Source organism: Mustelus asterias, chromosome 3, assembly GCF_964213995.1.
Source record: "Mustelus asterias chromosome 3, sMusAst1.hap1.1, whole genome shotgun sequence".
NCBI lineage: Eukaryota > Metazoa > Chordata > Chondrichthyes > Carcharhiniformes > Triakidae > Mustelus > Mustelus asterias.
In genome coordinates this window covers 105,255,710-105,275,012 of record NC_135803.1, presented here as the reverse complement: position 1 = coordinate 105,275,012, position 19,303 = coordinate 105,255,710, and the positions used below count along the sequence as shown (strand labels likewise).

Here is a 19,303-nt window from a genome sequence, read left to right as displayed (position 1 = left end):
TCACACTCCACCACCCATCCCTCTTGCCCATACATGCTAACCCATGCCCCTGGCCCACTTCCAATGGCCTTTCGTATCGTCCATGACAACCTGTGGCCCTCACCCAGCCCTAGGGAACCGTATAACCCCTATGCCAACTTAGTGCTAAATCGTGTTCCCCACCCACTATCCTATGCCCTCTGTGAGAAACTGACTAATATCCATCATGGGGAGACCTCAAGAGCTATGCTTTAATAACCTCTCTGAGGTGTCAATGAAACTGTAAACTTATAATCCCACCATGATAATGATAGGTTGTGGCTTTGTCAACAAAATGCTATTGAAATTGTTAGATCAGGTTTTTATCAATTATCTCAGATACAGATAGCAGTTATTTTTCAATTTTTAAAGGGTTAACCATTTAAATAACCTGACAATTTGACAGTTCCACAGACCTTATCCCCCTATGACTTCTCTAAAGATTGGTAACTCTCACACGGTGGGAAAAGGCACTTGCTGCGGCGAAAATGGGGTCTGCTTAATTTACATCAAACATATTGTTGGATCAAGGTAGAGGGACTTTTCCTTTGTATCTAGCCTACACTATACTTGAATTGAAGATACTTGTTGTCAACTTTGGGCAGTTATAATGGGAGATCAATACATTTTAAAACAAGCACCTTCACTTCAATGTGAACAAATTGACTTAAAAAGAAAAAAGGGAATTTGCAGATTATATTAAAGGTTAAAAGTTACAAATAACATTTAGCTTTCAATAGAAAGGGACTTCTAATTTACCTATCAGTTGCTGATTTTCTTCTAAGATAGGCCTTACAAGGATAAGGAACTCTTTCTTGTTCAGCCATTGAGCCTTTACCCTCTTACCTCTGACAATACCGTTCGACCTGACACCGTGAACACCGCTTTGTTGCCTCTGCTCCACAAAATGCACACTTTGGGCGATCTGGAATCAGTTTCTCCATCACGTCCAGATTGTAAGTTTCTGATAATCTGTGCAAGGGAATGACCAGTAATAAAAGAGAATGCAGCTGACACACACTGTAACTAGATGTGTATTTCATGCCAGAGATTCACAATTCTCAGACCTTCTATTAAACAGAATCTGAATGCCTCACAGCGCAATGTGCTGCTGTATTGATCGGTAATCAATTTGAGAGGTGACACAGTAATGGTTAGTGCGGAAATAGAAACTGTTGCAGTAGGGAGTGCTCTTGAGATAGCATCAAATATATTTTGTTAGGTTAGGGTAAGGGATATGCCCTTGAATTGGGGATGCTTGCCAACTTTGGGTGGGTACAATGGAGAAAAAATACATACAAAAAGAAAAGGTAGTTTGTGGCTTACATTAAGGGTTAAAACGCAATGCAGGAGAAAAAATAGTTCCCCTTGTGTATTGCCATGTCAACCAGAGGATAACTATGAATGTTGGATAACAGCCTTCCTAAGACTTAAGACCAAAAGACGTAGGAGCAGAAGTAGGCCATTTGGCCCATCAAGTCTGCTCCGCCATTCAATGAGAGATTGTGACTGATCTGATCTAATTCTCAACTCCACTTTCCCGCCTTATCCCCATAATCCTTGATTCCCTTACTGATTAAAAATCTGTCCAACTCAGCCTTGAATGTGCTTAATGACCCAGCCTCTAAGGTAAAGAATTCCACAGATTCACTACCCTCAGGGAAGAAATTTCTCCTCATCTGTCTTAAATGGGTGACCACTTACTCTGAGATTTTATCCTCTGGTTCTAGACTCTCCCACAAAAGGAAACAACCTCTGAGTATCCACCCTGTTAAGCCCCTGCGAATCTTATACGTCTCAATAAGGTCACCTCTCATTCTTCTAAATTCCAGTAAGTACAGGCCCAACCAACTCAACCTCTCCTCATAAGAAAATTCTTCCATACCCGGGATCAACCTAGTGAACCTTCTCTGGACTGCCTCCAGTGCCAGTATATATTTCCTTATTTAAGGGCACCAAAAATGTTCACAATATTCCATGTGATTATTGTTTGGCAAACAAGCCCCTAAAATACCACTTTATTACCACTCTACTGATATAATATATTTCTTTAGAATTAATTTGTTTTCATGATAAACACTCATTTGTTTTCGTCTCAGTCCAGTCTGCAGTATGAAAATACCACCAAGTCAGCCCATTCAATGTCTTTGAGAAACCAGCTCTTTACTTTGAGTTCATGGGTGAGAAAACAAGCAGCCACTCATACCTATGGGCCTGTTCACGTAAATCCTGCTCAGAAAGGTTAAATGCTGTTTTCACTTGGTGTTTTGCAATGGCTTTCCACTTGTTAGAATTTTCTCGAATGATTCTATCCCAGATATCAGGGACCTTAACAGAAGACAGACACACAAATAAAACTTTGAGCAGAACAGGAAGATTTACCTACACATCCTCTGGCAATTATCTAATCGTATAATACACTCATCTCTCCTTTTTATTAAACCAGCATTCAAAACTCACCAATTCAAATGTTATAAGTATGGAGACAGGCTCTCCTACACTACTATAGAACAGATGTTTGAGTTGGGAAGAAGGTTCCATCTTTCTGAACTATTCCTTCTTTAGACATTTTCTTATTAGTATATGTTTGATACAAAATAGTATATTACTCTTCAATTGAACCCAAACTTCCATTGTGTATATAATACAACTATTCATTGGGCAAGCATTGGGGCGGCACAGGGCACAGTGGGGCGGCACGGTGGCACAGTGGTTAGCACTGCTGCCTCACAACTCCAGGGACCTTGGTTCAATTCCCGGCTTGGGTCACAATCTGTGTGGAGTTTACACATTCTCCCCGTGTCTGTGTGGGTTTCCTCCGGATGCTCCGGTTTCCTCCCACAGTCCAAAGATGTGTGGGTTAGGGCAATTTAGCATGGCCAATCAACCTAAGTGTCCCAGGATGTGTAGGTTTGAGGGATTAGCAGGGTAAATGTATGGGGTTGTGGGGATAGGGCCTGGGGCGGGATTGTTGTCGGTGCAGACTCAATGGGCTTAATGGCCTCCTTTTGCACTATCGGGTTTCTATGATTCTAAGTTGCTTGAATTATCGGATGGTTTTATCATGTGCAAAATCAAACTTATCATTACCTAGGAATGATTGGATGGGTGAAAATAATTCAACCAAAGATGCAGAGACTTCCATATCCCACAAGCCCGAATTCTTGACTCTTGAAACTCTCAAGATGGTTTCCAATATCCTTTAGTCAATAATAATTGATTGTTTAAAGACAGTTTTTATTGCAAATTTAAAACTTAAGTTTTGTTGGCTTTCAGTTCTATTTTCAATGTTGAAAATAGAGAGAAAATCAGGAGGAAAAATATTGGGTCTCAAACAATCCAGGAAATAATGTAAAAATAAACAATTTCCATCTGCAACATTACTAAAACTTTAGAAAACAAGACAATGAGATGAAAAGGGCACAGTTCAGCTAAATAACATCCCATTATATGTCTGTTGTTGGAATTGTAAGACTTGATACGATCCTGATCCAACATTTTTGGTGACAAGGATTTCTAATTCAGAATATGCGTTCTTTAAAGACTGCCTGAGGGCTTTATAATTCTATTTGGACAGGAAGAACTTCCAAATATTTGGCAAGAAATGAACGGCAAATGTCTGTAAATAAAATATGACTTAGAAAATTTAGTGTGTATTCTTCCAGCAGCATAATCAGATGCATTTTCTTCCAGGCGAACACAACAACTGAATATCCATTGCTGGCCATGTCACTGATCTTATAACGGTACTGTTAAAAAATCTTGAGTGGGTGTCACTGGCAACGCCAGCATTTGTTGCCCTTCCCGAATTGCCCTGGAACTCAGTGGCTTGCTAGGCCATTTAAGAGGGCAGTTAACAAAATTGCTATGGATCTGGAGTCACATGTAGGGCAGACCAGGTAAGGACAGCAAATTTCCTTCCCTAAAGGACATAAAGAACCAGATTTTTTTTTTGGAACCAAATCAATGATAGTTTCATGATCACAGTTACTGAAACTAACTTGCAATTCCAGATTTGTTTTAACACATTGAATTTATACTCACTAGCTGCCATGGTGGGATTTGAATCCATGTTTCTGGAGCAGTGGCCTGGGTCTTTGGGTTTCTTATTCTGTAAAATTACCACTTTCACCCTAATAATCTAGGAAACAGTCAATTTTGAGTTGAAGACAATTACTTAACTAATGGTACACATTCCCATTCTCTTCTCGCACCTGGTGGTGCACTAAGGCAGATCGGTGTCTGTTTCCAGGAACAGGTTGCTAGTCTGTTGCCAGTGGCTTATAGCTTGAGGGGCGCCACTCCACATCAAGTGTGGCTGACCTGGAGTCTCTTACCGTCAGACACTGGTGTGTTTTGCGTTTATGAACGCACCTTTCTTGATCATCAAGTCCTGGGATGGGTCACAAATCCTCAATAAATGCTGTGATAGAGATGTGTACTGCATGTAGAATATCAGCACACTACAGACAGATCATAAGGTATGTGCCAATAAAAAATGTGGTGCAAGTGCATCTCAGATCCTATTCTTGACAAAAAGCAAGGGAAAGTTTTGGAGTTCTTCGTTGCCAGACGACAGATTATTCCAAGCATTGTCAAAGGACGCAGCCAAGGTAAAGTTTCAGCAACAGGAAAAACGCGTGCTGCCTAGTAAAAAAGCTGAGGCCAGTACTTGACTATACCATGTCTGCATCCCCTCTTTCAGTGACAGGGACATTACAACTGAATTGGATCATTACAACCAAAGTTGCCCCAATAATGGTAGAATTACTGGTGAATGGCCATCCCTTGAAGAGCTGCAGTCTCGATGAGTCGAAATGGACTCTTGCTGCGCTTATGGAGTTCAATGTAGCATTTGGAAGTGAAAGGAACAAATAAGCTCCAAGAATTTTAAGTTTAGTTAATGCTGACTTAATGAGATGAGACAGAGACTCTACAGCAAATGGGAAAATCTGCTAATGGGTAAAACAACTGGTGAACAACGGAGATTGTTTAAAGAAATGTTGGAATACAGTACCAGTTTAAGCCCCTGAGAAGGAAAAACACAACTTCACAGAAACAAAACAGCCATGGCCAATGAAAGGGATAAGTGGCAGCATAAAATTAAAAGAAAGGGCTTACAAAACTGGAAAAAAACAGCACAGATCCTGATGAATGGGAAAGATGCAAAGACCAGCAAAGGGCCATAAAGCAACTTAGTTGTGCTATGAAAAGGGATTATGAAAGGAAACTTGGAAGGATTATTAAAATCAATAAGAGAGAATCACAGGTGAGGTGCCTGAAGATTGGAGGGTGGCAAATGTTGTGCCTTTGTTTAAAAAGGGCTGCAGGGAAAAGCCTGGGAACTACAGGCCAGTGAGCCTCACATCTGTGGTGGGTAAGTTGTTGGAAGGTATTTTGAGAGACAGGATCTACAGGCATTTAGAGACGCAAGGATTAATTAGGGACAGTCAGCATGACAGTCAGTCATGCCTCACAAATTTGATTGAGTTTTTGGAAGGGGTAACCAGGAAGGTAGATGAGGGCAGTGCAGTTGAATTTGTCTACATGGACCCTTGACAAGGTACCACATGGTAGGTTGTTGCATAAGGTTAAATCTCATGGGATCCAGGGTGAGATAGCTAAATAGATACAAAATTGGCTTGATGACAGAAGCCAAAGGGTAGTTGTAGAGAGTTGTTTTTCAAACTGGAGGCCTGTGACCAGCGGTGTGCCTCGAGGATCAGTGCTGGGTCCACTGTTACTTGTCATTTATATTAATGATTTGGATGAGAATATAGGAGGCATGGTTAGTAAGTTTGCAGATGACACCAAGATTGGTGGCATAGTGGACGGTGAAGGTTATCTCGGATTGCAACGGGATCTTGATCAAATGGGCCAGTGGGCCAACGAATGGCAGATGGAGTTTAATTTAGATAAATGCGAGGTGATGCATTTTGGTAGATTGAACCAGGGCAGGACGTACTCAGTTAATGGTAGGGCGTTGGGGAGAGTTACAGAACAAAGAGATCTAGGGATACATGTTCATAGCTCCTTGAAAGTAGAGTCACAGGTGGACAGAGTGATGAAGAAGGCATTCGGCATGCTTGGTTTCATTGGTCAGAACATTGAATACAGGAGTTGTGACGTCTTGTTGAAGTTGTACAAGACATTGGTAAGGCCACACTTGGAATACTGTGTTCAGTTCTAGTCATGCTATTATAGAAAGAATATTATTAAACTAGAAAGAGTGCAGAAACGATTTACTAGGATGCTACCGGGACTTGATGGTTTGAGTTATAAGGAGAGGCTGGATAGACTGGGACTTCTTTCTCTGGAACGTAGAAGGCTGAGGGGTGATCTTTTAAGAGGTCTATAAAATAATGGGGGGCATAGACCAGCTAGATAGTCAATATCTTTTCCCAAAGGTAGGGCAGTCTAAAACTAGAGGGCATAGGTTTAAGGTGAGAGGAGAGAGAAATGTTTTCACACACAGGGTGGTGTCTGGAACAAGCCGCCAGAGGTAGTAGTAGAGGCGGATACAATTTTGTCTTTTAAAAAGCATTTAGACAGTTACATGGGTAAGATGGGTATCGAAGGATATGGGCCAAATGAGGGCAATTGGGACTAGCTTCGGGGTTCAAAAAAAAGGGCGGCATGGACAAGTTGGGCCGAAGGGCCTGTTTCCATGCTGTAAACCTCTATGACTCTTTTCCAAAATTTAGGAGTAAATCAGTTTCAACCAATCCGTCACAGAACCAATGAACTAGTGACGAAGATTTGGTAAAAAAAAAGATTAAACTGATACTCAGGCATTATTTATTGACTGTACTTATATACAATAAATGTTCTGTACATTAAGTTGTTTCTGGGAGATTACTTGAATGCAAAGACTGAGAAAGTTTATTTGGGGAAGGATTTTGATTTATTAGTAACTACAGCTTTTGACTCTAACCTGTTCCAAGATGAGATCCTTCTTTGGTGGAGGTGGATCTGTCATGGCAAGGTGGCCCAGAAAACGTTGTAATTCCACCAAGTTGGGTAGTTGGTCAATGACAACTTCTGTCAGGAAGCTTCGCAGCTAGTGAGCAGAAAAAATTACCACAGGGTTACTTAATACACAGGCACTGGAATGTGTTCTCAGGGCAACAACAGTTATTGAAATTGGACTCCTTATAAAATTAATGGTTCTGCTGTTAGCAGACCTTAGAGCATTTCGATACCAGTACCCTAGCAGTATCCTGGGCTGCATGGAATTTGGTCTTAGGAGCCCAAAAAACTCAGTGCTATTTGCATATGTTTTTACTTGCTGCTTTGTCCTGTTTGAATTGTATGGGTTTTAGTGTTGTTACTGTTGTGATATTATATGCCTGCCAATGCAGACAATGAATGTACCTTTAAGAAGCTGCATAGTAACATCACTATATGTAAGGATAAAAGATCCAGTCTCCATGTTAGATGTTCACTATTGCCTGTGATCGCTGCTGCAGATGTTGTTCACTGATGTCTGTGACTGTATCTGTAAGACGTCACGTATACTTTATGAGTGAGGCATATTGTCAAGTATTCAACCTATGTAACTGTTAGGATGCAGGCTAGACCAAAGCCTGTGCAGAGCTGCGTATAGTTGTTGCTCCTAATAAATGACATGTAATTGTGTTCAACCAGAACGCTCGCCATTCTTAAAATCTTGCTTAGCATAGAGAGAGATCCCTTGAGGTCTTCATCGAAACCCTCAGCATATATGGTAGCAGGAGGCCATAAGAGTCCATGATAGTTTCTACTCAAGTTTTACTGTCCTTGTGGCTGAAGGAGGTTAATGTGGAAACACAGCTCAGCCACATTGTCATGTTAGCCATGGCTCAGCGGGTAGCACTCTCACCACCCCCCCCCCCACCCCGAGTCAAAAGTTTGTGGATTTAAGCCCTACTCCAGAGACTTGAGCATAAAAATCTAGGCTGACACATCAGTACAGTACTGAAGGAATACTGCACTGTTAGAGACGCTGGGTGGGATATTGTGACCACGCTCGCCCCAAGGCCGGAAATTCCTGCCCGAGGTCAACAGACCTTTGCATGTTCTGCCCCCACCCGCTACGATTCCCATGGCGGGCAGGATGGGAAAATTCCGCCCACTGTGTTCTGCTGAGAGGTTAAACCAACTGCCCTCTCAGGTGGACATAGGTATTCTTTAAAGAACAGGGGCTGCCCCTGAGTTTGAGCCAATATTTATCACTCAATGAATATCAGTTAAACAGATTATCTAATCATTATTACATTGCTGTTTCTGGGAGCTTTCTGTGCACAATTGGCTGTTGTGTTTCCTACTTTACAAGAGTCAAACTGCAAGGTCCGATAAATGCGAGGTGATGCAATTTGGTTGATCAAACCAGTGCAGGACTTATTCAGTTAATGGTAGGGCATTGGGGAGAGTTGTAGAACAAAGAGATCTAGGAGTACAGGTCCATAGCTCCTTGAAAGTGGAGTCACAGGTGGACAGAGTGGTGAAGAAGGCATTCGGCATGCTTGGTTTCATTGGTCAGAACATTGAATATAGAAGTTGAGATGTCTTGTTGAAGTTGTACAAGACATTGGTAAGGCCACATTTGGAATACTGTGTATAGTTCTGGTCACCCTATTATAGAAAGGATATTATTAAACTAGAAAGTGCAGAAAAGATTTACTAGGATGCTACCGGGACTTGATGGTTTGAGTTATAAGGAGAGGCTGGATAGACTGGGACTTTTTTCTCTGGAGTGTAGGAGGCTGAGGGGTGATCTTATAGAGGTCTATAAAATAATGAGGAACATAGATCAGCTAGATAGTCAATATCTTTTCCCAAAGGTAGGGGAGTCTAAAACTAGAGGGCATAGGTTTAAGGTGAGGGGGGAGAGATACAAAAGGGTCCAGAGGGGCAATTTTTTCACACAGAGAGTGGTGAGTGTCTGGAACAAGCTGCCAGAGGTAATAGTAGAGGCGGGTACAATTTTGTCTTACGGGTAAGATGGGTATAGAGGGATATGGGTCAAGCGCGGGCAATTGGGACTAGCTTAGTGGTTAAAAAAAAGGGGCGGCATGGACAAGTTGGGCCAAAGAGCTTGTTTCCATGCTGTAAACCTCTATGACTCTATAACTTCAAAACTACTTCATTGGCTGTAAAGTGGGTTGGGATGTCCTGAGGTCAATAAAGGTACTATATAAATGTAGGTCTTACTTTTTTTCCTTCCATTCTCCTTTGTAGAGAGTCGATATTTAGCCTGTTCACCAGAGAGCTGGCAATTTGTTTAATTCAGGGAAGGGCTTTTTTATGAGGGTAGGTTGAGCAAGTTGTGCCTATATTCATTGGAGTTCAGAAGAATGAGAGGTGATCTAATTGAAACATATAAGATTCTGTGGGGATTGACAGGGTAGATGCTGAAAGGATATTTTACCTCATGGTAGAATCTAGAACTGGGGGGCACAGTTTAAAAATAAGGGGGCTCCCATTTAAGATGGAGACGGGGAAGGGTTGCTTCACTCCATGATCATCATTAGTGTTTCTCTCTACAGGTGGACAGGAGACTTTTCTTTCAAAGGACCAAATAGCCTATTCTTGCTGCTGATTAGAATAGATATGTGCTTGATGGCTGTCCCTGATGCTATGGGCCGAAGGACCTCTTTCTGTGTTGTAAAATTGTGACTATGAATATAAATGATTAACATTTCATTTACATTTATATACAATGAAACAAAATACAATTTATATCATTTTTTCTTTGTGCAAATAATTAAACTGTCATAGTCACTGCAGCAGAAGCAGATTAGAAATCAGATTCTTTGAAGATTGCTTTACAGGCAAGTAATCAAGGTACAAGAATACAGGCGACAATATGTGCCAATATCACCATCTGCTGTCAGCTAGAGGTCACTGCAACTACAAGATTTGGAAAGAGTATTCAAACTCCTGGGTGGGGTTTAAATGCAAAGTTGATATTGAGCTTCCCAAGTTCGCCAAAACAAAACAGGAGTAATCTATTCAGCCCCTTAATCTTGTTCAATCCTGGATGATCCATTTACCAGTCGGAGAAGAATCATATCAATTAACCTCCCGTTATTAAAACTTCAAATGATTCAGAATCCATCATCTTTCGAGCGAAGAGTATTTCAAATTTCCACTACCCTTTATGTGATTTCACTCCTGATAGGCCTAACTCTAATTTTAAGACTGTTTACTTTGCCTGACCAGAGGAAATAGTTATTTTCTGTTTCTATCCTGTTGAATCATTTTGTCAAATATACTTCAATTAGATAATCCTTCAACCTTCTCAAAAACAGGGGTCAGAACTTTACACGAAGAAAGCTAGTGTGCGCTGACTCAAACACGTGAAATCATATTAGATAAGCATCCCAATGTCAGGAGGCACTCAAGTGATTTTATGGTTGGCAGGCACGTAGAGGAGTCAGATGCGTGCCCACTGACACTTAAAGGGCCAACTCGAAAGGAATTTTACATTGCCTGTGCAATTTTGATGTCGTCGCATGGACGACATGGGAAGGTGGCCCACACGTTTTCTTTGACTTCACATCCAAGGGTGGAATAAAAGGCCCCCAGAGTTTTTTGCTGTGAAGAGTTGTTACTAAAGCTTTCTTCAGATGGATGATGACATAGATTATAGAATCCCCACAGTGCTGAAGGAGGCCATTTGGTCCATCGAGTCTGTACCGACAACATCCCCACCCAGGCCCTATCCCCGTAACCCTACATATGTACCCCACTAATCCCTCTAACTGACGCATCCTGGGACACTAAGGGGCAATTTAGCATGGCCAATCAACTTAACCCGTACATCTTTGGATTGTGGAAGGAAACTGGAGCACGCAGAGGAAACTCATGCAGACACGGGGAGAACACTAATCCATTACTGGACAGATGAGGTCAGTCAGGTTCAGAGAACAAACGGCTTTGTGGCGATTGCAGGCTTCCTCTGCATTCAGGGTGCCATCAATTGCACTCATGTGGCCATCAAGGCGCCTGCAGGTGAGCAAGGAGTCTTCGTGAACTGGAACGGGCCTCCTCTCAATGAACATACAGATTGTCTGTGACCACAAGGCACAGATCTTGCAAGTCTGTGCAGGTATCTTGGCAGTTCACATGATGCTTACATCTTGTAACACTCACAGGACCCAAGGCTGTTTGTCGTTCCTGCACGATTGGATGATAAGAGCTAGGCCCTTAAAAGATGGCTCATGACCCTGCTCTGGTAATAAAGAACAGGGGCGGAGGAGAGATGCACCAGGGGTCTTGTCTCTATAACTGCTGTGGTAGAGAGGACCATTGGGCTGCTGAAGATATGGGTCAGGTGTCTGGACCAATTGGGGGAGCACTGCAATATCCTCCAGAGCACATGTTGCTGATAGTCATTGTCTGTTGTGCTCATCACAATCTGGCTCTGGCAAGGAGGGGAATCCACTGAAGGCTGAGGATCACAAGGCAGCTCCAGACGCTGCAGAGGATGAATCTACAGATGGATCTGATGAGGAATCCGGAGAGGCACAAGGTGAGGATGTGCGGACAGACATCAGGAACCTTCACAGAGGCAGGGATACCAGGAATGGCATCGATTCCAGCTCATGGCAAGGATGCTGCTTCTATACAAGACATTTGTGATGCACTAACTCAAGACCCCAAATACTAACCACAACCCATGCAATAAAGTTCAAAGCCCTGTCACCCACCCCACCCCTGTAAGAACCATCACACATACTAAGGCCATTACAACAAAATCAATGTTCAATATTCAAAGAAACAAACATAATATCTGTTAATGATCACACCACCAAGAGAGTTTTGAAATATGAATGGAAACAAAGTCACCTGTGAAAAACTCCTGTTGTGCTCAAAGTGTCTTAAACTTATGTTTGTGGGTGCTGTGTCTTGATGGCGGAAGAGCTGCTCCCTTCATCCAGAGTGCCCCAAGAGGAGCCCACAGAGACTTCAGCTCATCCACCAGCTTGAGGCTTGTTTGAACTGATAGGTGGGCACCTACCAGGGAGAATAGATGCCTCATCCATCTCTCACAGTGGCAGTGACCTTGTGTGGCCAGTGTCTTTGTGAGGGCTTGCAGGTACGAGCGCAACCCCAGGAATCCCTGAGTCTGTTCCTGGAGCTGCCTCTCCATGAGTGTTGTTACTCTCTCAGGTGAGGAAGCTGCGCACAGTCAGCACAGTACTCATGCTCCGCACGGACTCCCTCATGACAGAGACTGAGCCAAGCAGACCCTCAGGGATCTCTGCCAGACCACCCCCTTTACTTTCTTTTCCTTTCAACTTTGTCATATTCTGTTTGTCTGAGGGGTGTGATGTGAGGGTAAAGGACAGACAGCTGAAGGCTAAATCTCACAGGTTCTGAAGAAGATCAGACACCCAGCTGCATTCTTCTCATACTCTCTCCAATCACTCGTGCATCACTCATTTCTCACGTTATCTACCCGTTCATTATCCCATCTCATCCTATTATTCCATCTTTCCAATCACTGTCCTCTGCTGCTTCCTTATATCCTCTGAACATCTTTGCTCCATTATGATGCACCTCACCCTTCACCGCCTGTGCAGCCTTCCCCCACTTCTTTCCTCCAAGAGGCTAGAGGCTCCTGTCAGCCTCAATAAACTTCCACCCTGAACTCCCATCCCAATTCCTTAACAAGACACAGTTTGTTTTCAAAAATTCAATCTTTGCTAAGAAGGGAAGTTAAATTACGACGCTGAAAATCAACTATTTCTCTCTCTTTCTGAACAACTAACTGGAGTCTCTGGGTGAAATCCTCCGGCTCTTCATACTGGCGAGATCTTCTGGTCCCACTAACTACGCACCCTGCCATGGGTTTCCCAGTGGTGAGGGGTGGAATCCATGGGAAATCCCATAAATAGTGGCGGGACCAGAAGATTCTGCCACCGGCCAACGGCCTCCCGCTGTCGAGAAACACCGCAGGGAGGCCAGAGAATCTCACCCACTGTCTCATCTTGTCTCTCCCCTCAGTTTGAGGGCTGGGTGCAAGGTGAGGAAAAAAAATCCACATGTCATCAAGTTGACTGAATAGCCAACCTCAGCCATGCTGAAATAGTGAGAGAGTAAGCACAGGACATGTGATCCCATTGGAGTCAAACTGAAGGAAATTATCATTTCCAATTAGAGTTTGTGCACATTTTATTATTGCCTTGGACTAATTTTCCTTCCGTCTTCTCCTGTGTCTGTGGGCTCAATGTAATAGTACATGTTCGGTGTCCTGTTTGTGCTCTGCTGGCCTGCCCAAGATGACTGTTTCTTATGTGTGATCATTACCAATGACATTTGATCAGTCAGACTTTGAACCCTACTTTAAATTGGTCCTGAGCTTATAAACATGCATGCAGCATAAATATGAAGAGCACAAATCTTTGCACATTTTCTCCTTCTTACCTCATGGCTACTGAGGCAATTATATGATCCACACTGTCATAAATTGAGGGCAACTCGATGTGGCTCAAAGTATAAAGGCTTTATTGCCAACAATAAATAATTATTTACAATTAAGGTTTTGATCGAACTAACAATGTGACTATTCTCCACTCCTCCCTGGCTCCAACTGAGGATCCTGCCCGACCCGGGATACACCCTAGCATCCAATTGGCTCAGCTTCCCGCCTTGATACTCTATAGGGTCTGGCCCAATCATGTGACCCTCAGTGATTGCCTCCTTAAAGGGGTCATGCTACCACACCCACCAATCTTCTGGCTGAGATTAGAATTATAGAATCATAGAATCCCAACAGTGCAGAAGGAGGCCATTCAGCCCATCAAGCTGCACAGACAACAGTCCCAGCCAGGCCCTATCCCCATAACCCTACCTATTTATGCTGCTAATCCCCCTAAAACTAAGGCAATTTAGCATGGCCAATCCATCTAACCTGCACATCTTTGGACTGTGGGAGGAAACTGGAGCACCCGGAGGAAACCCACACAGACAGGGGGGAACATGCAAATTCCATACAGACATTTACCCAAGGCTGGATTTGAAGGTGGGCCCCTGGCACTGTGAGGCAACAGTGCTAACCACTCTGCCACCGTTCCGCCCACATGTGCTGTGCGGATTATCTAAACAGCACAGACCAAAGATTAAAATGGAAACCACAATGGCTTCTGTAGCTCAGGCACTCACAGAAATCATAGAAACCCCACAGTATAGAAAGAGGCCATTCGGCCCATCGAGTCTGCACCGACCACAATCCCACCCAGGCCCTACCCCCATATCCCAACATATTTACCCACAAATCCCTCCAACCTACACATCTCAGGACACCAAGGGCAACCTTTAGCATGGCCAATCAACCTAAACCACACATCTTTGGACTGTGGGAGGAAACCAGAGCACCCAGAGGAGGAAACTCACGAGGAGAATGTGCAAACTCCACACAGACAGTCACCCAAGCCGGGAATCGAACCCAGGTCCCTGGAGCTGTGAAGCAACAGTGCTAACCACTGTGCTACCGTGCCTCACAGACTAAACATCTCTAATCCCTACGCATTGTATTGCTGGAACCCAGAGCAGATCACTTAATGTCATTTTAGCCATGAGGGGAAAGGAAATGTGGCAGTGGGACCAGATGTGTTTACAGAGATAAAAAATGCAAAATGAACTCAGTGTGACTTTTGATAAATCCAATTCTTCACTCTGGAAAATCTAGTTTATTTGTTAACCAAAACTGGTAAACAGAAATCTTCTTGTCTGGAAAGCTGTACCTTGAGCAACTGGTTCTTGTTGAAGTTGTTGAAGTCATACCTCTGTTGGCAGTTAGGTTTCAGCACCAGGTTGTACAATGCAATCCAGACCTGCCCATCTAGCTTGGTTATTTTCAGCCTATCCTCAATGGGGATTGTGTGCCACTTGCCATCAGCATACTTCTGCAATTCACCTATTTGGATGCAAGCAGACCCAAAGAAGACTGAGCAAATTAGCTTAATTACTAGGTCAAGGGAATAAAGAATGTTCTCCTTATAAAGGCATTTTTGTTTAGTCAACAGCGAGCTGGTTTGGGTCAAATAAATAAAAGGCAATCTTCATCTCCAGTTATACGACTGACATTGTTTCACTGAATTAGCCATGAGTTTAAAGCATTCATTCTAGTTTAGTTGTAAAACCACAATGATTTATGAAGTCATCTTTAGAACCAGGATAATTAAGGAACATAATTTTGTGGTTTAGTTTGTGATTCACTTGTAGAACCAACATTAATAATACTTACCCAGATGATTCAATGGGTAAAATTAGCGTTGATATTTGTGTTGCATTAAGATAATGAAATCAATTATCTGTACAGTATTAGTATAATCAACAGCAGTCAACAGAAGGAGAGGATTAACCTTGAACTTTTTAAACTCAAGGGAATACATGCCAAATGTATTAAATCTGTTTTATGATTTAATCTGATAAAGGCTTTGCTCAATTGAAGGATCACTTCCACACTTTGAATTCCAACCTCCCTGTGATAAAGGCCAACTTTTTTTTACCTGTGCATTGGCTTTTAACGAATTGCACCCTAAATTCTTTTGTTTCGCCACAGCTAGTCTCTCACCATTAAGAAAATATTTCAACCTGCCTTTCCCTGATCCACAATGACTTCACACTTCCCTGCACTGAACTACATTTGACACAGTTTTGCCTGAACCATTCTTCATGCCCATTTGCAACATCCTGTTTCAATCTACATAATTTAGTGTGCATACAGAATTCCCTAAAAGTGCCGTCACAGGTGGATAGGGTCGTAAAGAGTGCCTTTGGTACATTGGCCTTTATAAATCGGAGTATCGAGTATAAAAGTTGGAGTGTTATGGTAAGGTTATATAAGGCATTGGTGAGGCCGAATTTGGAGTATTGTGTACAGTTTTGGTCACCTAGTTACAGGAAGGATGTAAATAAGGTTGAAAGAGTGCAGAGAAGGTTCACAAGGATGTTGCCGGGACTTGAGAAGCTGAGTTACAGAGAGAGATTGAATAGGTTGGGACTTTATTCCCTGGAGCGTAGAAGATTGAGGGGAGATTTGATAGAGGTGTATAAGATTTTGATGGGTATAGATAGAGTGAATGCAAGCAGGCTTTTTCCGCTGAGGCTAGGGGAGAAAAAAACCAGAGGGCATGGGTTAAGGGTGAAAGGAGAAAAGTTTAAAGGGAATATTAGGGGGGGCTTCTTTACGCAGAGAGTGGTGGGAGTGTGGAATGAGCTGCCGGATAAAGTGGTCAATGCGGGGTCACTTTTAACATTTAAGAAAAACTTGGACGGGTTCATGGATGAGAGGGGTGTGGAGGGATATGGTCCCCAAGTGCAGGTCAGTGGACTAGGCAAAAAGTGGTTCGGCACAGACAAGAAGGGCCAAAGGGCCTGTTTCTGAGCTGTAATTTTCTACGGTTCTATGGTTCTATTTAGCTTAGTGCTGTCTGCAAACCATCTATTCCTTAACCGACATCTTCTAGATGACAAGGTTTAAACTTGTAAATGGGAAGCTTTACCTCACAAAATTTGTTACATTCTGTAAAGGTTCCAGCAGACTGGAAAATAGCAAATATAACTCCTCTACTCAGGAAGGAGGAAGGCAGAAATCAGGAAACTATAGTCCAGTTAGTTTGACATTTGACTCAGGAAGGAGGAAGGCAGAAATCAGGAAACTATAGTCCAGTTAGTTTGACATTTGTCAAGAAGGTGTTACAATCGATCATTAAGGAGATTATGGCTGGGCACATGGAGAAACGCAATGTAATCGGGAATAGTCAACATGGTTTTGTGAAAGGGTTATCAGGCGGCACGGTAGCACAGTGGTTAGCACTGCTGCTTCACAGCTCCAGGGACCTGGGTTCGATTCCCGGCTCGGGTCACTGTCTGTGTGGAGTTTGCACATTCTCCTCGTGTCTGCGTGGGTTTCCTCCGGGTGCTCCGGTTTCCTCCCACAGTCCAAAGATGTGCGGGTTAGGTTGATTGGCCAGGTTAAAAATTGCCCCTTAGAGTCCTGAGATGCGTAGGTTAGAGGGATTAGCGGGTAAATATGTGGGGGTAGGGCCTGGGTGGGATTGTGGTCGGTGCAGACTCGATGGGCCGAATGGCCTCCTTCTGCACAGTAGGGTTTCTATGATTTCTACGATTTCTACGTTGAGCCCATTTATTGGAATTATTTGAAAGAGTAAAATGAGCTGTGGATAAAGGAGAGCCTGGAGACGTGTTGTACTTGGATTTCCAGACGGCATTTGATAAGGTACCACATAAATGGTTACTGCAGAAAATAAAAGCTCATGGTGTAGTGGCTAACATATTAACATGGATAGAAGATTAGCTTGCTGGCAGAGAAAAGCGTGTGCATAAATGGGTCTTTATCTGATTGGCAGAATGTGACGAATGGAGTCCCGCAGGGGTTTGTGCTGAGTTCTTAATTTTTTACAATTGGTATCAATGACTTTAATGAGGGGAGTGAAAGGCACGGTAGCTAAATTAGCAAATGATACAAAGATAGGCAGGAAGGTAGGTTGTGAAAGGGCATAAGGAAGTTGCAGACAGGTACAGATAGGTTGAGTGAGTAGGCAAAAGTTCGGCAGGTGGAGTATAATGCGGGAAAATGTGAAATTATTCACTTTGGCAGGAAGAATAAAAAAACAGAGTATTACTTAAATGGAGCAATGATCCTTCCTGCTCCATGGTACTATGTCTCAGCAAGATTCAGACGGTAACAGAATAAAAATACTGCAACAGAAAATATTAATGTATTTTCTACATCAGCTGCGGTAACTGGGATTTGCTGTTTTCTCATTAACAGTCCATCATCTATTTTCTGATGATGGTGACATGTTGTCAAAGATGACCAGAGTCATTGTAAAGAGGTCTGATGCCCAGCAATTATTGATCACTGGTACTCATGAAAAGTTGGGCATCCCATTGCAAAGTTACTATTGTTTTGTAAATGTGTAACTTTACAAAGTAAATATGAAATTATCCGTTTGTCTCTAAAAAATAAATCAAACTCGAATGAATTCAGTACCTGGGGGCCTGGATTTTTGCCATGACCGAGAGGCCCACCAAAATTTCTAAGTCTCACCCTCAAAGCCAGCATTTCCCATCTTTGTGGGGGTGGGACGGGAGTTGGGCTGGGGTCCAATCATGTACAATTTGCAGAGGCAGATGGCCATTTAAATCACCAGCTGTCTCTACTGAAGTGGGATTTTGGAAAACAGGAGTGTGGAATCTAGAATGCGGAGATTAGAACAGGTAAGAGGTGCTCTCCAGCTCTCCAAGAGAGGTCCAGCTGTCCAAAAAATGTCCAGCTGTTAAGGAACTGTCCAGCTGCTCAGGAACTGTCCAGCTGTCCAGGAGGTGTGCAGCTGCCATGGAAATGTTAAGAAGCTGTCCATTTTTCAAATCTGTCAAAGCTACCTGGAAGATATCAAACCTTTCAAGAAACTGGCCAAGGATACTAAATGAGTTGGCATAGAAAGGGTAAAGGGAAAGAGTGATGATGTATGGGTTGGCACTGTGCTGTCATGGGGGTATGAAAGCAATGAGGGATGGGTAGGGTGTAACTAAGTCATGGGATGGTGGATGGTATAGGTTGGCATAAGTCAGCATGGATTGGGCATTAGCATTGTGTGGGAGTTGGTTTAGAGGGATGAGGGATGGAAAAATCTCATTTATTTATTTATTTAAAAGTGCCTGGGGCCAGAGCAGACCTTGCGTCCAGCCCACCTTCACACGTGGCAAACTGCGTATTCATTCTGGAGTTGCCCGCCCTGTTTCAGCAACCCCCCACCACCCGGCCAACTGGAAGTCCCAATGCAGGAGGCCATTTTAAAGATTGGGTGCACCGATCTGAGGAATCACCCAACTCTGAGCTCCTGATCCAGCAATGAAAATATGGGCCTGTGTCTACCTGATTGGCTACAGTCTGCAATAAATTGAGCCCTAAGTGAAATCAGGAACGTGAATGTGTTTTCCACAGGCCCATGTAATTGAACAATCTGGTGATTGGGTGGCACTAAGTTATCCTTCTCCACAACTTGTTCGTAAAATAGAAACATAGAAAATAGGTAGGAGTAGGCCATTCGGCCCTTCGAACCTGCACCACCATTCAATATGATCATGGCTGATCATACACTTTCAGTATTCCACTCCCGCTTTCTCTCCATACCCTTTGATCCCTCTAGCCATAAGGGCCACGTCCAGCATAGAAATACGTAAGAAACAGGAGTAGGAGTAGGCCATTTGGCCTTTCAAGTCTGCTCTGTCATCAAATACAATTATGGTTGGTCTCCCTCAATTT

The 19,303-nt window shown here is 43.0% G+C and overlaps 1 protein-coding gene across 1 annotated transcript in view; it reads right to left on the bottom strand.

The window, feature by feature from the left end:
* zmynd10 (zinc finger, MYND-type containing 10) overlaps positions 1-19,303 on the bottom strand; it is a 52,569-nt gene that overhangs the window by 1,686 nt on the left and 31,580 nt on the right. Inside the window, exons 11-14 of the mRNA XM_078210145.1 lie at positions 14,751-14,923; positions 6,953-7,078; positions 2,225-2,346; positions 865-990 (exon numbers count right to left, since the gene is read on the bottom strand). Coding sequence (XP_078066271.1) covers positions 865-990; positions 2,225-2,346; positions 6,953-7,078; positions 14,751-14,923 — 547 coding nt within the window. The remainder of the gene's footprint in view (positions 1-864; positions 991-2,224; positions 2,347-6,952; positions 7,079-14,750; positions 14,924-19,303) is intronic.